This window comes from Trichomycterus rosablanca, chromosome 11 (assembly GCF_030014385.1).
Source record: "Trichomycterus rosablanca isolate fTriRos1 chromosome 11, fTriRos1.hap1, whole genome shotgun sequence".
Classification (NCBI taxonomy): domain Eukaryota; kingdom Metazoa; phylum Chordata; class Actinopteri; order Siluriformes; family Trichomycteridae; genus Trichomycterus; species Trichomycterus rosablanca.
This window is the reverse complement of record NC_085998.1, coordinates 16,934,447-16,951,821: the sequence shown is the minus strand read 5'-3', so window position 1 is coordinate 16,951,821 and position 17,375 is coordinate 16,934,447. Positions and strand designations below refer to the sequence as shown.

The window sequence follows — 17,375 nt, the reverse complement described above, 5'->3', positions numbered from 1 at the left end:
CGTCCTCTCTAATTAAAACCAATCAAAACTCATAGTTCAATTTAATAGAATCGACTCTTCAAAATGCTACCAGAAGACTCTGGTTGTATTATGGTGGCTCAGGTGTTAAATCGCATGGGAATTTGAATCACTATAGCTCGCAGGAAAAACGGCGAATTGACCCTCTGCCCAAATTGCAGATAGTTTTAATCCTGGTGATGAGGTGAATGTGTCACAACACAGTTTGTCGAATATTAGATCGGTAGTCCTAATATTTTGACTGATCGTTGTAAACAAGGAGCTGGTTTGCTTGCTGTGTTGTAGCAGTATTTTTCTCGTCCTCTCAGGTGGTCTCTGCGGCCTCTGGTGTGTTCAAGTTTCATCCGCCTGAGCTTAAAATGCACTTAATTTAATTATATAGCTGTTTTAAAATCTCCCGAGGAGTTAGTAACACAGAAATGTATATTTTTCATTTAACAGCGCAGATTATTCATCTACTCTCATACTGAAACAAGTCTTCTATTCCTCGCAACATTTTAATGCGTTTATTTATTTAATTGACAATTACTTCATTGCTTTAATTGACAATAACATTACTTAATTGTTTAATTATTTTAAAGAGCCCAAATAAAATAAATGCCGCACTTTAAATGTGTATGTATTAACTTACATTTTGAACTATATACATTTGTATTCTATATGCATCAGTTAAATTTAATTTTTTTCATCTGTTGATGATTTATTCATTCGTATTCAGGAACCGTTTTATCCTGGTCTGAGTCGCGGATATTCTGGACTTTAGTTTAGCCAGGTACTCAGCACGGGGGCAGTCTATTGTAGGCCACCACATATTTACACTTGGTCATTTACTTAAAGCAAGCTACCAGGTAACAATTTAGAGTGGCCAATCAACATCCACTTACTGGCGTGTTTTCGGAGGCGTAAGAAAAGTAGAGGCTCAACATGCAAAACCGAGGATCGAACCCAGTAGCACCCACTGTACCAGCTGTCCCAGCTCGCCACCCATTTTTATTAGTGTTATCTTTTATTGAGCTACGGTAGCCTATTTGTATTTTCCCCTGCGGCCGATAAATTATTTACCGGTATTTAAAGTCCAATGTACCTTTAACCCGAGCCATTAGGGGGTGCACGAACACAATCTTGTACAAAGTGGGATACGGGCTCGTTAGTTTGTTGCAGTTTTGCGGTTTAGCTGGTTTATTAGTGTCTAATAATGTGAGCACACCGTCAGTGTTAAAGTGCAAAAGTCCTGTTTACTTTGGGTAGATTTGTAAACAATATAAAAGTGTAAAAGTTACCGGTTTTGTCGGATGCCCCAAATATTTGGCAAATATCACATAAAAAGGTCATACCTCTGAAAAAGATGCAAGTTTACCTTCAGAAAATGTTATTTTAAACTTAAACTTTTTTTTGTTAAATTAAGTTTTTGTTTTTCAACACCAACTATTAAAAATTGTTATTGTTGTACTCCTTGATTTATAGAATATACTATTTTATCATATATATATATATATATATATATATATATATATATATATATATATATATAGTCGTAGATATTTCAGAATGGGAAGATGTGCAAGTTGTAGTAGGTTGATATTGTAATGGTGTTTTTATATTCACAAGATGGTGGTTAGATTAATTTTGGTTTGTGGTTCATCTACCCTTAAACGCACCTCTCCTCTTTTTACTTTATTTTTAACTTTTTTATGTTTAGGTAAAATAATGTCGTACTTTGGACTTTATTCACTTATATTGCTAAACAAATGTTTACCAATTAAAATAGTAAAATAAATGTGAATTTCGGGTTTACAGAATTAAGCTTACCAAGGTCGTTTGTTTAACCATATGAAAAACATCTAGATGCTTTTAGATGCTTTGTGAAAAAAAAGCTCAAATTATTTAAAGGGCATCGCTTGTAAATTAATTTTCTACTCTAAAAGTGTTTGTTTTTAATTTACTTGCTGCAAACATTAATATTTAACTAGTAATGTCGTAGGCCTATATTAAAACCAAGTTAAGTAATACATTACGAGCAATAAATGCTGAATGTACGAAAAACAATTAAAAACGATTGTAACTCTAAAAAAATCATACTTCCAGTTCTACTGAATACTGCTGTTGGGGAATAACGTCAAGAATAAATATAATTGTAATGGTTTATAATTGTGCGTAATTTTAAAAACAGAACAACAGTTATTATTATTATTATTATTATTATTGTTACTATTATTATTATTATTATTATTATTACAGTAGCCTAATTCTTATGCGTATTGAATGTATATTTACATAGCATGTAGTGCATTGGATTGTTTACTTTGAAAAAGAATATATACAATCTTCTGATTTTCTGTTTTTAAAATACAGCTATTTAACCTATTTAAGCTATTTCAGTTAGCTGCATCCCTGCTCGAATCACTGCTGGATAACATTTGAAAAGATGTAATTATTTTGTGCATGAATGTTTTGAACAGTTTAATTCAAACTGCATGCCATTACGGGTTTTATACAACTTCATACAAATCGTGCGTAGATGACTTCATGTCTAAAGACACGAACATAAGAAAAGATTTCTACCAAAAGATATTACCTACACATATACATTTTACAGTGCTAGAAAATTACTCGTGTTCATACGGATATACAAAACATTAATAAAACACCAAACAAACAAAAGAACAGTGCTTACATCCGACCTTCATTTTCTGTTTACACTGAATAAGACAGCGTCCAGGCAAATATTGCCAATAAAGCGTTCAATACTATGGTTATAATAAAAAAAAATCAAATATAGACAGAATAAATAAGATGCGCTTTTTAACGTTTAAAAGTGCCTTCGTTTTCCTAATGGTAGTCTAATGGATTCGCACTAATTAAACAGAATTTTCTAAATTGACTATGATCAGATATCGAACAGCTTTTCCTGAATAAAATAATATATATAAAACATTATAATTTCACTGAAAAACACTTTATCCTGGTTTGCTGTAACGACGTCGCGGACAGTCAAATCTACTCTCAAGTGGTATCCATCCGCCAGCAGAGTTAGTACCAAGCGGCTTTGTTGGCATTGAGATGCGCAATAGTTTGTCTGAATTTGCGTGTCTTTAAGCACAATTTAATTTGGAAATAGCTTTAATATATTTGGCACACATCACCTCGAAAGCTTTTAACGGGTGGGCACCCGCCACGGTTAAGGTACCCGGCTTGACTCCTGTTCATGTTCTTGTACCGAGTTTGAGGCCATCGCTGCTTTCATCGAGTTACAAATTTTTTTACGTTGTTGAGCGCCGTTCCAGCGAATCCATACTGTGCTCCTGTCGGGCCCGAGTTTCCCCCCTCACCCCACACAGGGGTTCAGGGGCTTCATCAGTGTTGAATCAGTCATGTTTTTATTAACAGTGCTGTCACATCACGCAGGGTTTGATGTCCTGATAAGCAACTTGTTGATGATGGTAATAAGAGCCACTTCCAGGTGAATGCATGGAGGAAGATGTCATAGCGTTGAAGGAAAAGACGAACTCTTTCCTGTCGCACATGCTGGGAGACTGGGAATGGTACCGGGGAATACCTGCAGGGAAAAACACAAACCGTCCTCATTAGGCGCGATAGTGGATTACAGTGTGTGTGTGTATATATATATATATATATATATATATATATATATATATAGGTTTACCCAGTCACATTAAGATAAAACTATATATGTATATATATATGTGTGTGTGTGTGTGTGTGTGTATAAACTTTATATATTTGGTTTACCCAGTCACACTATTGTTTAAACTGCAAAACCAATCTTAAAATGATCATTCATTTGGTTCTTTTGAAAGTACTTGGTCAACACGTCACCAAATTGTACTCAGCATGGTATTTTTGGTATCTGGTCGGAGAAATAAATTCAAAAACATCCCAAGCGTGCCATTAATTTTTAGCGTATAAAATAAAAACAGCTGTCACTTTGCCATAGTTACTTTTACCTACTGTTACTTTATTGGCAAAATCTGCATTGCTGTAATACATTACTGATGTTAAAATGATGCGCACTTTGAAATTGCATTTAAAGTAACGCATTTAGTAAGAATGATTTCCCCTTATTATTATTGTTTAATATTGGTGACGGTAATATGTTAGGGCTGGATCGAACTCATCATTTGATTATGTATGCTTTGACTAAACACAAATCTGGAACTCGGGTGTAGTCTTTTTGACCAAAGTTTGCCATTTTTTGCTGAATTTAAAAACACAACACGTTTAATAATGACGATTGTTTTTGTTGTGGTCGCCTGTTACTTACTGTAAGATGTGTGGAAGGTTTGACTAGTTGACTCCAGGGTGACAAATGGGTCTCTCTCTCTCTCTCTCTTTCTCTCTCTCTTTTTCTCCCTCTCTCTGTCCTAATTGACAGTGCAGAGCTCGCACGCTATTCCCACAGGACCGCTTGTTCTTTAGCCTCTAGATTGGCACCAGTTTAAATCCGGGTTTCAGAAGAGAAACAGACTACCCTCATCCTGCCTTTACTAACTATCCACAGAAATTCATAAGGACAACTTTTATGGTCAATGACCAATGGACATTGTTTGGACCTACTACAGAATTTGCATTTCCAAATTATTATAATTATTATAGTTACCATTATTGTTCATAAAAATTAAAAATTCATTTTTATTTAGCAAAGATAAGATACATTTAAAATGATTTCATACGACAGTTCTACATACTAAGCGATATAGGCAGAGTAGGGCCCCATATATCAAGGATCCTAAAACCACTGTTGGGTTACCATATACCACTTCGTTGTCAGTAAAAGGTGACTTGAGCGAGTGGAAAAAGGGAACTGCTAATGTCTCAAAATAAATGATAATAAAAAACACGGAAACAAACATCTAATAAAAAAATAATGGTTATGAAGTTATATAGTTAAATAGTTTTGCTTTTAAAAACTGAGGCGCAGAATTAAGTGGTTGATATGGATTGTAAACACCGATGCAGCTTATAGTTATCTGTAGTATCGTGGCATTGTGTTCCTTTCTGTAAACTAAAGTGTAATTCCATATAGAACATTATCAATGTAAATTTTCATTGAAAACTAAATTGTTTATATATTTATTTAAACGTGTGCTGTGGAATACTTTTATTGCATTCCGTTATCATTAAGCAATTATTTTACTTATTATATACGATCCTATTTTTTTTAAGAGGGGGTAGATTAGGGCCCCCAGAAAGCTATCCAACCGTTTACGCGCTACAGTAACTGTATCCACCTTGAACATATTTATTAATAACTTTGCCTGCATTAAGGTATAAATAAAAAAAGTTACCTTGCAGGTCCGTCGTACTATGCCCATTCTGGTGCAGATATGACTGGTCCAAAGAGTGTGTAGGTAAGCTGGGCTGTAAAGGATTTGCCCCTGGGTTGCACGGAGACAGCGGCTGCTGTTTAATGTAAGAAGCTCCGTTATTAAGAGTAGCCGACGGTGCTGGTGCCCACGCCGAAGTGGTGCTGGAGTAAACGGGATGCTCCATGACTCCTCCACCGGACAGCAGTGGCGAGGCCGAGTTGTCATGATGGGGATACTCGCTCCCTGAGGATCCCGTACAGTTACCCATGTAGGAATGTGCACTGTTGGCTGACAGATGGGACATGGAGTGTCCCGCCAGGCCCATTCCTTCCATGTTGCCGGCCAAATGTCCGTTCATCATCCCAATTCCGCTCTCTAAGGATAAACTATTAGGTGGACAAGACAGGCCTCCGCCGCTACCTTGGAAGTTATAAGATTCGGGTATGTGGTTAAACCCGAGACCGTTCATCATGCTGTACATGGAAGGCTTAAGCGCCTGACATTTGCGCCTGAATCCGCGCGGTCTCCGCCGAAAAGAGCCCTCCTCGAACATGAACTCGCTAGCCGGATCGATGGTCCAGTAGTGGCCCTTCCCTGGTCGCCCGAGTCCTTTTGGCAGCTTGATGAAGCACTCGTTCAAGGATAAGTTGTGGCGCACGGAATTTTTCCAGCCTTGATATGAGCCGCGGAAGAACGGAAAGCGACTCTGGAGGAACTGGTAGATTTCGCTGAGCGTAAGACGCTTGGTTGGAGAGCTCTGGATGGCCATCACAATAAGCGCGATGTAAGAGTAGGGCGGCTTTTCGGGACGCCGTATGCCGGCGTTTGTCTTCTTGGCTTTGGTTGTGGAGGAGGCCGTGTCCATGGGCGCTGACTGTGCGTGTGCTTTCTCGGGCGCGGACATCGGGCTGCTTTGGGAAGGCGGTTGAACAGAGGGCTGCTGGACCTCGGCAGTCATTTTTCTTAGCGCTTTTCTTTTTTGCTTCTTGGTTAAGAAAAATCCTCAGTGGTTGTTGCTCGATCGCTGAAACCTCGGTCTTTTGCGTTCAACCAGATTGTATCATGACCCACAAAAACGCCAAAATCCCTTTACGCGCCAAGAAAACAAGAGTACAGTTGAGAATCTCTCGAATAGGCAGCTCCCTCAAGAATGAAACTCATATGATACGTATCAGAACTATCCACTATTAAAACGAGAGAGCTTCTTACAGCTTCAGTTTCCGACTGGTCTTGTCCCTGCTTAGCAGATCGCCTTTTACTTATCTGTGGCCATCAGCGTTCGGAAGGCTCTTGACCATCATGAGGACGTCAGAGGCGCAGAACGTTCCGCCCTTGTCTCCGCCCACCCACGCCCACTTTCAGCCCCGCTGGAAGAAGTGGACCAACTCCAACATCTGGCAAATCTTTTCAGCTGGTAGAAAGCTTCTTTACATGCATTTGTCTACAGATATTAACCTTTAACATGTCAAAAAGTGCATATAAACTTTATGGTGCATACAGAGCAATAATATGGCTAATAATAATGATATGTAATGCTTGCATAATTTACACAGAAAATCGATTAATCCAACAATAGCATATAATAACAAGATTCGAAAATATCACTTTTAAAAGAAACACTTAAAACTGTTTAGAAAAACACGTTTGAAAATCATAGAGTATTTTTTCTTTACTATATTATACATTATATTATTATACATTATATTATACATATACATGAGGTATAATGAGTTGTTCACTATAAGCGCATGTTTTTTTAATATTTTCCCTAACATCGTTTCTTTAAAATGCATAATATGCATAAAATATAATAAATACAATTTAGAGAATAATGCTCATCTTAATTTACCAACGAGGATTGTCCGTTTTCTTTTTAAGACAGACAGGAACATGGGCAGGATGTTTATACTGTCAAATGTAAACATTTTCGCTGGCCTTCTTTAAATAAAAAATCAAGCAAAAGCCCCACAAGAGCTGCTAATACTCATGTGATGCAATGTACCCGTTTTGTGCAGCGCAAATAAAGGCTTTTTGTGAGTATTTTTCACATCATTTGTTTTATGATTGCGTAAAGTCCTACTTGAAAGAACTTTCTTTGAAAACTGGGAGTCAGATTCTAGATCAGGACCTGCTTAAAGAAACTCTGATGAAACCTGCAACACCAATAGTCGGTGAGTTCAAGCAAATCGGTTCCACTTGTTTTCTGAATTTTATTATTTTATTATATTTATTAGGGGCTCGAGCACTACTGGAAGCCTGTCGGAATAGTTAGTACTTCTGTTATAATTTGTGCAATAATATTTTGGCAATTTTTTTATATGAAATGATCATTTCCTCGCTAAAAAATATTGGGAAACAACTGCTTTGGGAAACAATTTTAATATTGTATTAAATATATATATATATATATATATATATATATATATATATATATATATATATATATATATATATATATATATATATATATAATGTATGTCATGTATACGAAAACTGACTTATTCAGGTGAAAATCTTTTTTTATCGTGACGTAAAGACCCGAAAGGGTTAAATGAAATATACAAGGTAGAAGGTATTGAGCTGAAAAACGCCTATGGCATTTTGTGACAGAGAGTGAAACTCAAGTAACGGAGTGTATACGAGTTATTGTTTTAGCCGGACGACGTCCTCCGAGCCGCATTTATCAGAACGCGGACCACCCAGTGTGCCAAACCGAGAAGGGGGGGGGGGGGGGGGGTGTTAGAGGAGGGCAACGATCGCGCACACCGTCCGTATTCTCCCCCTGCGTTTAATTAACCTTGATGACTTCATTTCACGAGGAACCCTTTTTCTGAACTACTATGTGCATTCCCCATACCGGCGTTTTTTCAGACTGGAAAACAAGTTCAGTACAGGACATCACATTACAGCATTTAACATATTGCTGTTGCAATGTCGCTAATAATAATAATAATAATAATAATAATAATACATGTTTTTTACATAGCCTACCATAAAGATGAACGAATCCTGAAATGTTTACCTGTCTGGATTTTTTTTTTGTTTTTTTTTTTTGTAAAATATTACACACTTGAATATCTCGATTCAATATAATAATAATAATAGTTGTTACATTTACATTTTCAGCATTTAGCAGACGCTTTTATCCAAAGCGACTTACACAATGAGCAATTGAGGGTTAAGGGCCTTGCTCAGGGACCCAACAGTGGCAACTTGGTGGTGGTGGGGCTTGAACCGGCAACCTTCTGTTTACTAGTCCAGTACCTTAACCACTGAGCTATCACTGGTCACTGTTACAATATAATTTAGCATCAGCGTGCATCGTAGTTTATAATTATAATAATTAAATGATGATAAATAATAATTAAGATGATAATCGTTTTCCTTGTTATAACAACAGCGATTTTTATTATTATAACATTATTATTATTTCATAAAAAATACTAATTTCTTCGTCAGTTATAATACACTATAATATATAACAGCTTTTTTAAAACTATTATTACTATCGTTGTTGTAACATAACAATGATAATAATTCTTTTTTTCCTTTTTTAATAAATGACCTTTTTCGTAAGATCGTTAGGCACACACCATTTTCCATGACGCGCTCCAGTGAGTAACCTGACAGTAAGTAGATTCTCCTGTGCTAACCCTGAAGTCTTGCATACCTAATTGCTGAGGAATCCGCTACAGCATTGTACATACCGAACATTTTAGTATTTCTTAGAAAACAGAAATAATACTTAAGTGATGTAAACTGCTTTGTGTGCTTTGAATTAACTGCTAAGTTAATTCGTGCTTTTCAATAAATTATTGGCTGTGATTGTGAAATGATAAAACTAAGTGACTACAATTCACTACAAAAGCAGTGTAATTACTGTAAATTTGAAGTATCGCACTATAACATTACTGGGTGAAATATTCATATTTGCAATACTTGAAAGCAGACCTTGAGCTATCCATTAGTTTTGGAAAGAACACTTTTACGAAATGTTCCACAAATATCTAAAGAGTCACAACGTTTTAGTTGAAAACTAGGACACAATATTATTAAATGAGCTTTGGTTATTATCAATATACCAGTTTGCATGACTAAATGTATATTAACCATAATAAACAAATAAATAAATAATACATGAGAGCAATGCCTTGGACATTCTCTATCTTCCCTTTATCTGGCAAGGACCTGCTTAATTGAGTTTATTAATCACTTATGGGCAAATTCGTATTGAAGTCCAGTCAGTGTGTCATGTTTAAAATGAAAAACAAAATGTGTGGTCCACCTGTCTTTAACTTTGTAAGTTAAAAAACACCATCCGATAATTTTAACCCCTGTCTGTAATGAAGATGCAGTTCAGTGATAACATATAAAACGAGCATCGAGCACGAAATTAATGATACGGTTATTTAAAATGTGGTAGATAGACAACACGTTATATAGTAAACTATAGTATACTATTTTCTATAGAAAGTTTGCAGAAAAACGTGTATTTATGAAGGCTTTCTTGACCGCACTTCTATGAATGTACGCAGTTCTAAAATTAATTAAACAATGCGTGATCTGTTCCTCACAAAAATTGTCACGAAATAGAGAGATCGATTTTACGCTCTTGGAGGCCGAGAGGTTCACCAAAAGGGTGCAATGGAAATGTTTGAAAAGTCCCATGACAGACTGATCAGTCAAATAAATGTCTGCTTGGAGGGCCACAAGTTCACTGCTGTTTGACATGGTGGCCAAGATCAATCGTTGAAATCTGCAAAACGGGGCAAAAAGTTAAAACACTGAAATTTATTATACTCACTGAAAAAAATCTTAGTTGCTTGTGGACTGTGTTGTCGACTAAATCTGCATGTTAGCAACTTTAAATAATTTTTTTCACCTATTTCGTATACAACAAGCAGTAATAATAAACCTGCAATTTAATAAATAAAGTTTATCTCTATTTCTTAGGGTAGTGTAGTTAGTATAACTCAAGTGGATGTGTGTAGGCATATTCATATATTATTAACATATAAACTATGATAGTAATATTATAATTTGTCTGCTGGAAACAAGAAATCATGTAGCTGCAATTCATCCTTATTGGCATCAAAACGAAAAAAATGTTTGGTAATAATTAATAATAACTCATCAGTAGTGAAACTGTTGCCACTCTGAGGTGCCCAACTACAATCGAACATTTGTTTCATGCGCCATTTAATAGTGCATCAGTGCATGGCCACTGAGGTGAAATCAGTTTGGAGATGGAGAAGGTACCCACAACTCCTCACTTTCATTGGCGTGGTAGGTGGCCGTGTATATTTTCGTTTAAGCGGTGTTTATGTGAATGAAAAGGGTGGAATTGCACGCGGCGCGCTGATTGCGCTCATTGGGCGGCTCGGCTGATCTGAAGCGCCCCACCCATCTGCAATCAACAGCTCGCCAATCACACTAGATGATGTCTTTTTAATTTTACTTGGCGAGAGTTTGGTCAATGAACTCTTAAAGCAGGTTTAGAATGGAAACATGGATGGACGAGCTGGTGATTTCTGAGCTGCGTCCCATTTAAAGCGGGTCATCTCGCAGTTTGATAAAGGTGTTTATAATATCACAGTGCATTTTTGTTATGCATTCATGTATTTTCAATAACCACCTCATTCTGGCCAGGATCACAGTGGGGCACCTGAAAGCACTGGAAATTATTAAAGCAGGATATATCATGAAAAGGGAGCCAGTCCATCGCAGGGCATCACCCACTCACCCCCTTCACTTATTCACTTAAAACTTATAACTGTTCAGTTTAGAGTAGCTTCTTTCATCTTGTTTATTAAAGAAAGTGAAAGGGATCCAGGGTAAACCCAAGGGAACATAAAAAGAACATGCCAAACTCTTTGTAGCCATTGAGCGTAAGCGAACTTTGATCTCAGGTCCCTACAGGTGCACATATAATATAATGTAATCTATTCAAAATAAAATTTCCAGAAATCTTAGTAACGATCAAGGTAAATAACTTTTAAACTTAGTTTATTTTACTCTAATAGATAACTATAGTATAACGAAAGTAAATTAATGCTTCAAAGATTAATATTATGAAATGTGATATATGAGACGGCCCGTGGGGCAGCAGGTAGAATTTGGCATGTTCTCACTGTCTCCTCTTTCTTCCACGGATACTCTAGTTTCCGCCTATACATTTCAGAAACATGCAGAAGGTGCATTGGCTGAATTGCCTCTAGGTCTGAGTAAATGTGCGAGTATGTATGTTGCTCTGCAATGAATCGATGCTCTGAATAATCTTGTCCTGCCTTGTATTTTTGTGAGATATTCTTTTTGTGAGTTTCTAGAATTTAAACATACATGTTCTACTGGAGTGGTTCTGTTTGTAATTTTTTTGGTTTGTTTTTGGCTAACATATAACCCTAAAGGACAATGACTAGGATATAAACTAGTATAGAGCATGTGCTTAAATGTGCATTAGTTATTTAAAAATTATTGTACTGGTTATGAGGTTACTGATTTTAAAGGGAAATCCGTTTAATTAGTGTTGCATTATTGGTTGAATCATTTATACCAGCTCCCATCCAACACATCTGAGTTACATTCAAATCTGCTTCGGAATTCAAAAAAATTTAAATAGTTGGAAAAAGTGAAGGAGTCTTCGGGGTGGTCTTAGTGGGCGAAATGGCCATTGATCATTTGGTTGTTGCGCTAAACCATACACACAGAGTAAAGAGTAGTGATGACCCCGTGTCCTTCTGACTCCCAAGAGTTGTATTTTAAAACTACTTTGGCTACAATTTAGTTGGCTGCAGTTTACTTTTTAAAAAAAAATAATTTAGTTGTTTTATTATCCCACACCATGCACAATAGTTAAACACAATTACATATTTTTCAAAACATATTTTTATATTTTCCCCCAATTTTACTATATATAAAACAAACTAAACATATTTTAAAAAATGTTGATTTTGTAATATTGTTTGTGAGAACTTTTTCAACAAACCCATGAATTGCTTAATCTGTTTATAAAAGTCCTCTTTTATCAAGTTTATTTAGTTAAATCCAATATTGTCTGTATACCAGACCAAGCCCAACTTATCTCCAAATGTCTCAAAACGAGCCACTGTATTTAAATATTAGCTATAAATATTAATATAATAATTCAACACCAACAGTGCACCTTGGGTTGTAGAATATTTGTTTAATATTAGGTTTATTAGTTATCTTAAATTAAAACGAAAAGTAAACAGGACTGTGCAATACATGCTGGAAACTGGTGTTGCTTTAAATATAAATGCGATGATCGCACTGGGAATTGACATTTTGTGAATTAAAAATAAGTTAAATAAATAAAACATAAATGGTAAAAAGTTGGCATTTTTAGACTAATTAATAAACAAGCACTGAGTGGTTGCGGCTTTGCAAAAAAGAAAGACCAGTAGACTATTTCTGCAAAAATGGTAACGTCAGTACAAGTTGGAAAATATTATTTTAAATTGAGGTATAAGTTCACAAATCTACAGTACAAAGCTTATGTGTTTTGAGAAAACGTCAGTATGTTTAAAATGTTAAAATGTTAATGTCAATATGTTTTAAAGATGATTATGTGGTTTTATTTTTGTGCTTTATGCTCCTTGAAGTTTTGCTAATGAAATAAGAACTTGAGCGTTTGTGTTTACACAGTATATAGAGAATAGTGTATTATATACCACCCAAATCTGTCATAGTTAGTTGTATGTTATTTAAAATCAAAACAAAATCTTTCCAGAAAAACTAAAATATTTTCTGTTATACTCAGACTATCTACTGTCCAAAATACTGCGCATTTCCTTAGAGTAAAATACAACTGTATGGCACGATTAAACTTTTCAAAACACGTTATCTGTGGTCAATAAATACTTAACCTACACCTGCAAAAAACTTTAATATTTTTTTCTGAATGCTGCCTTAGGACTAATCTGTTCCCGTCATGTACAAAGCTATGAGCTAAGGGTATTTTAAAGGCAAACGAGTTAGGAAAACTATCTAACAATACCTATTGGTCAGTATTTGTTTTTTATAAGCTGGTTTTGTAAAGCCATAACTTTACAGGTTTGAAAAATAATAAGAGCAGTGTTGACTCAGTGTTGGTCAAGCTAGCTAAATACATTCTTGTTTAAAAAAAAATAATAATCCTGACTATCCTGACTAATCCTATGGTTTGTTTTTGTTTGTATAGTCTCAAAAATGGGTTGATTTTTTTGTATAGCTTTTACATTGCCCATTCTCCGAAAGCAACACCAGGGTCCAAAAACAACTTATGAGCAAGCCGGGGGTGACAATGGCAAGAAAAAAACCCTCTAATATAAAGAAGAAAAATTCAGAGAAACCGGACTAAACGGGGGCCTTCATCACCTCCATCCTTCTTTGAAAGAGATGACACTTATTGTCTTATTGTTATGACCACAATCTTCCTGTAAGACAACCATGTCTTTTTTATTCACTCAAGTTAGAATGAGCTTTTCACTCGTTTAAAATGTGCAAATTTTCCTATGGCTATGTAACATTTTTAAAACATATACCAAAAAGTTATTGGTGAACTTCCAAGCATTTCATCCTTTGAGAAAGTTATTCTTCGCATGTGTAATATTTTCACAACAACAATAATCACACTAAAACTACTACTACTACAAATAATAATAATAATAATTTAATTTAAATTAAATGTATAGTGTAATTTGTAAAAGTAATACATAAAGTATAATTCTAATACATAAGTTTAATTCTATTCACATTTTTAAATCAGAATAAAAAGCTTATTTTTTGGTAAACTTTGTCACGTTTTCCATTAGAAGCCTGGCTGGTGGGTGAATATTTTTACCCTGCAAAATTTGGAGTTGATTCCTCCCTTTCATCTGCAGTTATATGGGTTAATGACTTCTCTTACAAAAAGGCCAAATAGAGTCCAGCATCATCAGATGTTTTTCAAGCATGATCTTAATTAACACGTGTGACATTAAATAATGTAAAACATGACGGGAAATGTTTACAAAACCCAAAATACATGTGCAACGCAATATGTGAAGCGTCAACACATGTAAAAATATGTAAAACGTGTAAAGTGCCTTAGAATACGTGGAATTCATGTATTCACATTTTTATATTTTGTGTGAATTTTCTCCAAGGAAACACCCACACCTGCTGCCAGGCCCCAAAATAAAAGTGTTCCCAATACAGAAACGAATTATTTGCACCATATAACATAATTTAAAGTATTCCGTATTGAATGTTCTTGATATTATCGGAGAGCTACATTGTAGTGCAAACACATCCTTTTAAATCAGTGGCTCTAACAGCCCTCCTAGTGAAACAAATTTTGATGATTTTTTAAACCATTGTTTTTATATTAAATGAAATTAAAATGACACTTCATAATTCAGACATAATTAGCAAATAACAAAGCAAAGTAAAAAGTGCATCTATAATTTTTTGCAGTTAAGTAGTATCCGTTGTTTGCCTGAGTTACAATACGAATTGATTTTTATATCTTGCTTTATTTCTTGGCCCATGATTACGGCTTGCATAATCATATTTCTAAGAATTATTTGGCTCATTTAATATTCGCACAGTCCAAATGAAGCAAAATACTGCATACTGAAAAACCCCATGCTGAGAAATTTAGCAGTAGATTGTTTTCTGTTGTCTTCTCAGTCCTCTACAATAAAGCAGTTTTTCTTTTAGCAGTTTGTACCCATCAAGACAGGAACACCACAGGCGCATATCTAATTTAACCCACAACACTCGAAAGGGGGAAGAGGGAATGATGGACAAAGAGATGGAAAGAGAAGCCCACGTATTTCTGTGGTGCAGGTTAGAACAATTTGGGTCAGACTGATTTGAGTCAGATGAGCACAGGATCCAGCTCACCATGCGTTCTGTATTTGTGTAATCCAGTGGCTTGTCCCCACTCTCTCTGAAGGAGGATTTTCCTGCGGGGGAGGCGATTCGGAAAAAGCAATTAAGAATTCCCAAACAGTTAACAACAATAGAAGATGTCATGGTACAGTGCCTGTTTTCAGTCCCTGAAGGTCTTCCTCTCCAGCTTGGCTCATCTATTTTTAAATAAGATGGATTAGGTATATAGAGAAGAAGTCCAGAATGAAGTAAAGGATTCGAATTCCGTAGGTCCGTAGATGGTAGTAAACTGTTTGAAGTAGTAGGTGTGATGGTATAATGATTTATGATATAGCATAGCAGCTTGCGAAATGTGTTATAATATCCCACTTCTTGCCTTTTAACGGTTAAAATACATTAAAAGGACATATTTGCCATTTTCACATAGAGTAAAGGTTATTTATAACTTAAGTAACATAGCCAAACAAAGCACATTGTATGTTTATGTATTAACACGAATGACTAGTTAGTATTAAATACAGTGTACAATAAATACATCTATATTAAATTAAATGATCATTGCACAGTGCCTAGATCTTACAATGTACTTTTACTTTTGTAAAGAATACACACATGGATGTCATGGTATGGCATAAATACAAGCTCCATACATCAGAAACTAAAGACACATCTGACTTCCAAAAGTCCTGTGGTTGTTGGAGATCAAAAATCAAAGAACTTCTTGGAATGGTAATGTAGCCTGGTCCACAATACCTACTCCCTACAGCGGAAGGCCAGGGTGGGAAAAGAGTCTGAGAGCATTTCCTGCTACAAGGGGGTCCCAGTGATGCATCGGATCAAACTGGCATCATGTAACGCCGAGCAAGCCAAAGCGGAGCACTCCACTTTGAAACACAGAGAGAGAAAAAGAAAAGGGGGGTGGGGGGCACACATCAAATCAGATACATTTTTCTAAATTAGAAAGGACAAAGTCTGGCTCTGAAAATTTCAGTTCAAACTATGTCTAAAAAGTACATCTTGCTGAAAGACCACTAAAGTTCTTCACTATATAACACACATTGTCCAGTCACTATTCCTCAAAACTGAACACAAACTACATAACACTGTTGGACAGAGCATGTGGCAGTTGTAGACTAGCGGCTAAGGTATTGGACTAGTAATCAAAAGGTTGCTGGTTTAAGCCCCACCACTGCCAGGTTGCTGATGTTTGGCCCTTAAGCAAGGCCCTTAACCCTCAGTTGCTCAGACTGTATACTGTAACTGTACTGTAGGTCGCCTTGGATAAAGGCGTCTGCTAAATGCTGAAAATGTAAATGTAAATGTGTACTCTTCTGCCAAAAAGGCAAAACACAAATGTAAAAGATCTAAGATATAAAATAAAAAATCTGGAAAAACCATGTCATGGTTGAATGACTGGTGTCTAAAATGTATGGCTCTCAAAAACAAGAAGTTGGTCTTATGCAGGCTTTCTGTCTAGAGGATTTAAATGCCATAACAGGTAGAATGAAGTATCTGGCAAAATAGATAAAGTTAAATTAAAAGTGATTAAGCAGAGTTGTAAGTTAAGTAAGAAGTAATGAATCTCCATTTAAGTTGTTTGGTGATGTGCCAGAGAGAGGTCTTTAAAGATCTGAGCTATACAACAGTGTCTGCACCATTATCACAACTGAGCATGAAAAACACAGTTATCATTTTGTTGGAAGGCTTTTCAGCTGATGGTACTGTTGGGCTGCTTCATTCTAAAAAGTGAAATATACTTAAAGAGAAAAGCAATACAATACTTGTAAGTTAATAGACCTACTATTTAATTTATGCTAATTACTTGTTAATTGGCAGTGATAGCTCAGTGGTTAAGGTACTGGACTAGTAAACGGAAGGTTGCCGGTTCAGGCCCCACCGCCACCAAGTTGCCACTGTTGGGTCCCTGAGCAAGGCCCTTAACCCTCAATTACTCATTGTGTTCCGCTCACTGTGTAAGTCGCTTTGGATAAAAGCGTCTGCTAAATGCTAAAAATGTAATTATTTGATTTGCTGTTAGGCTTAATGTTTTGCCACATTAGGCTCTTTTTTGATGGCAGCCACTAGGATAGCCCACATCCACATCCAATATTATGATATTGTTTACAATTGCTCAGGCAAGAAAAAAGTGACAGG

At 35.9% G+C, this 17,375-nt stretch overlaps 1 protein-coding gene across 1 annotated transcript; it reads right to left on the bottom strand.

Moving 5' to 3' along the window:
* Positions 1–2,496: 2,496 nt before the first annotated feature.
* On the bottom strand, positions 2,497–6,522 carry foxf1 (forkhead box F1). Its single transcript, XM_063004520.1, has 2 exons — positions 5,325–6,522; positions 2,497–3,574 (listed from the first exon to the last, which is right to left on the bottom strand). The coding sequence occupies exons 1-2, from the start codon at positions 6,301–6,303 to the stop codon at positions 3,411–3,413; spliced, it is 1,143 nt and encodes a 380-aa protein (XP_062860590.1). The 5' UTR covers positions 6,304–6,522; the 3' UTR covers positions 2,497–3,410.
* Between the last annotated feature and the right edge of the window lie 10,853 nt (positions 6,523–17,375).

Bases quoted from the DNA above. Each gene is read 5' to 3' on its own strand.
- foxf1 (XM_063004520.1), bottom strand. From the start codon at position 6,303: ATGACTGCCGAGGTCCAGCAGCCCTCTGTTCAACCGCCTTCCCAAAGC. The intron at 3,575-5,324 runs GTAACTTTTTTT...TTTTCCCTGCAG, and splicing joins TAGTACGACGGACCTGCAAG to GTATTCCCCGGTACCATTCC.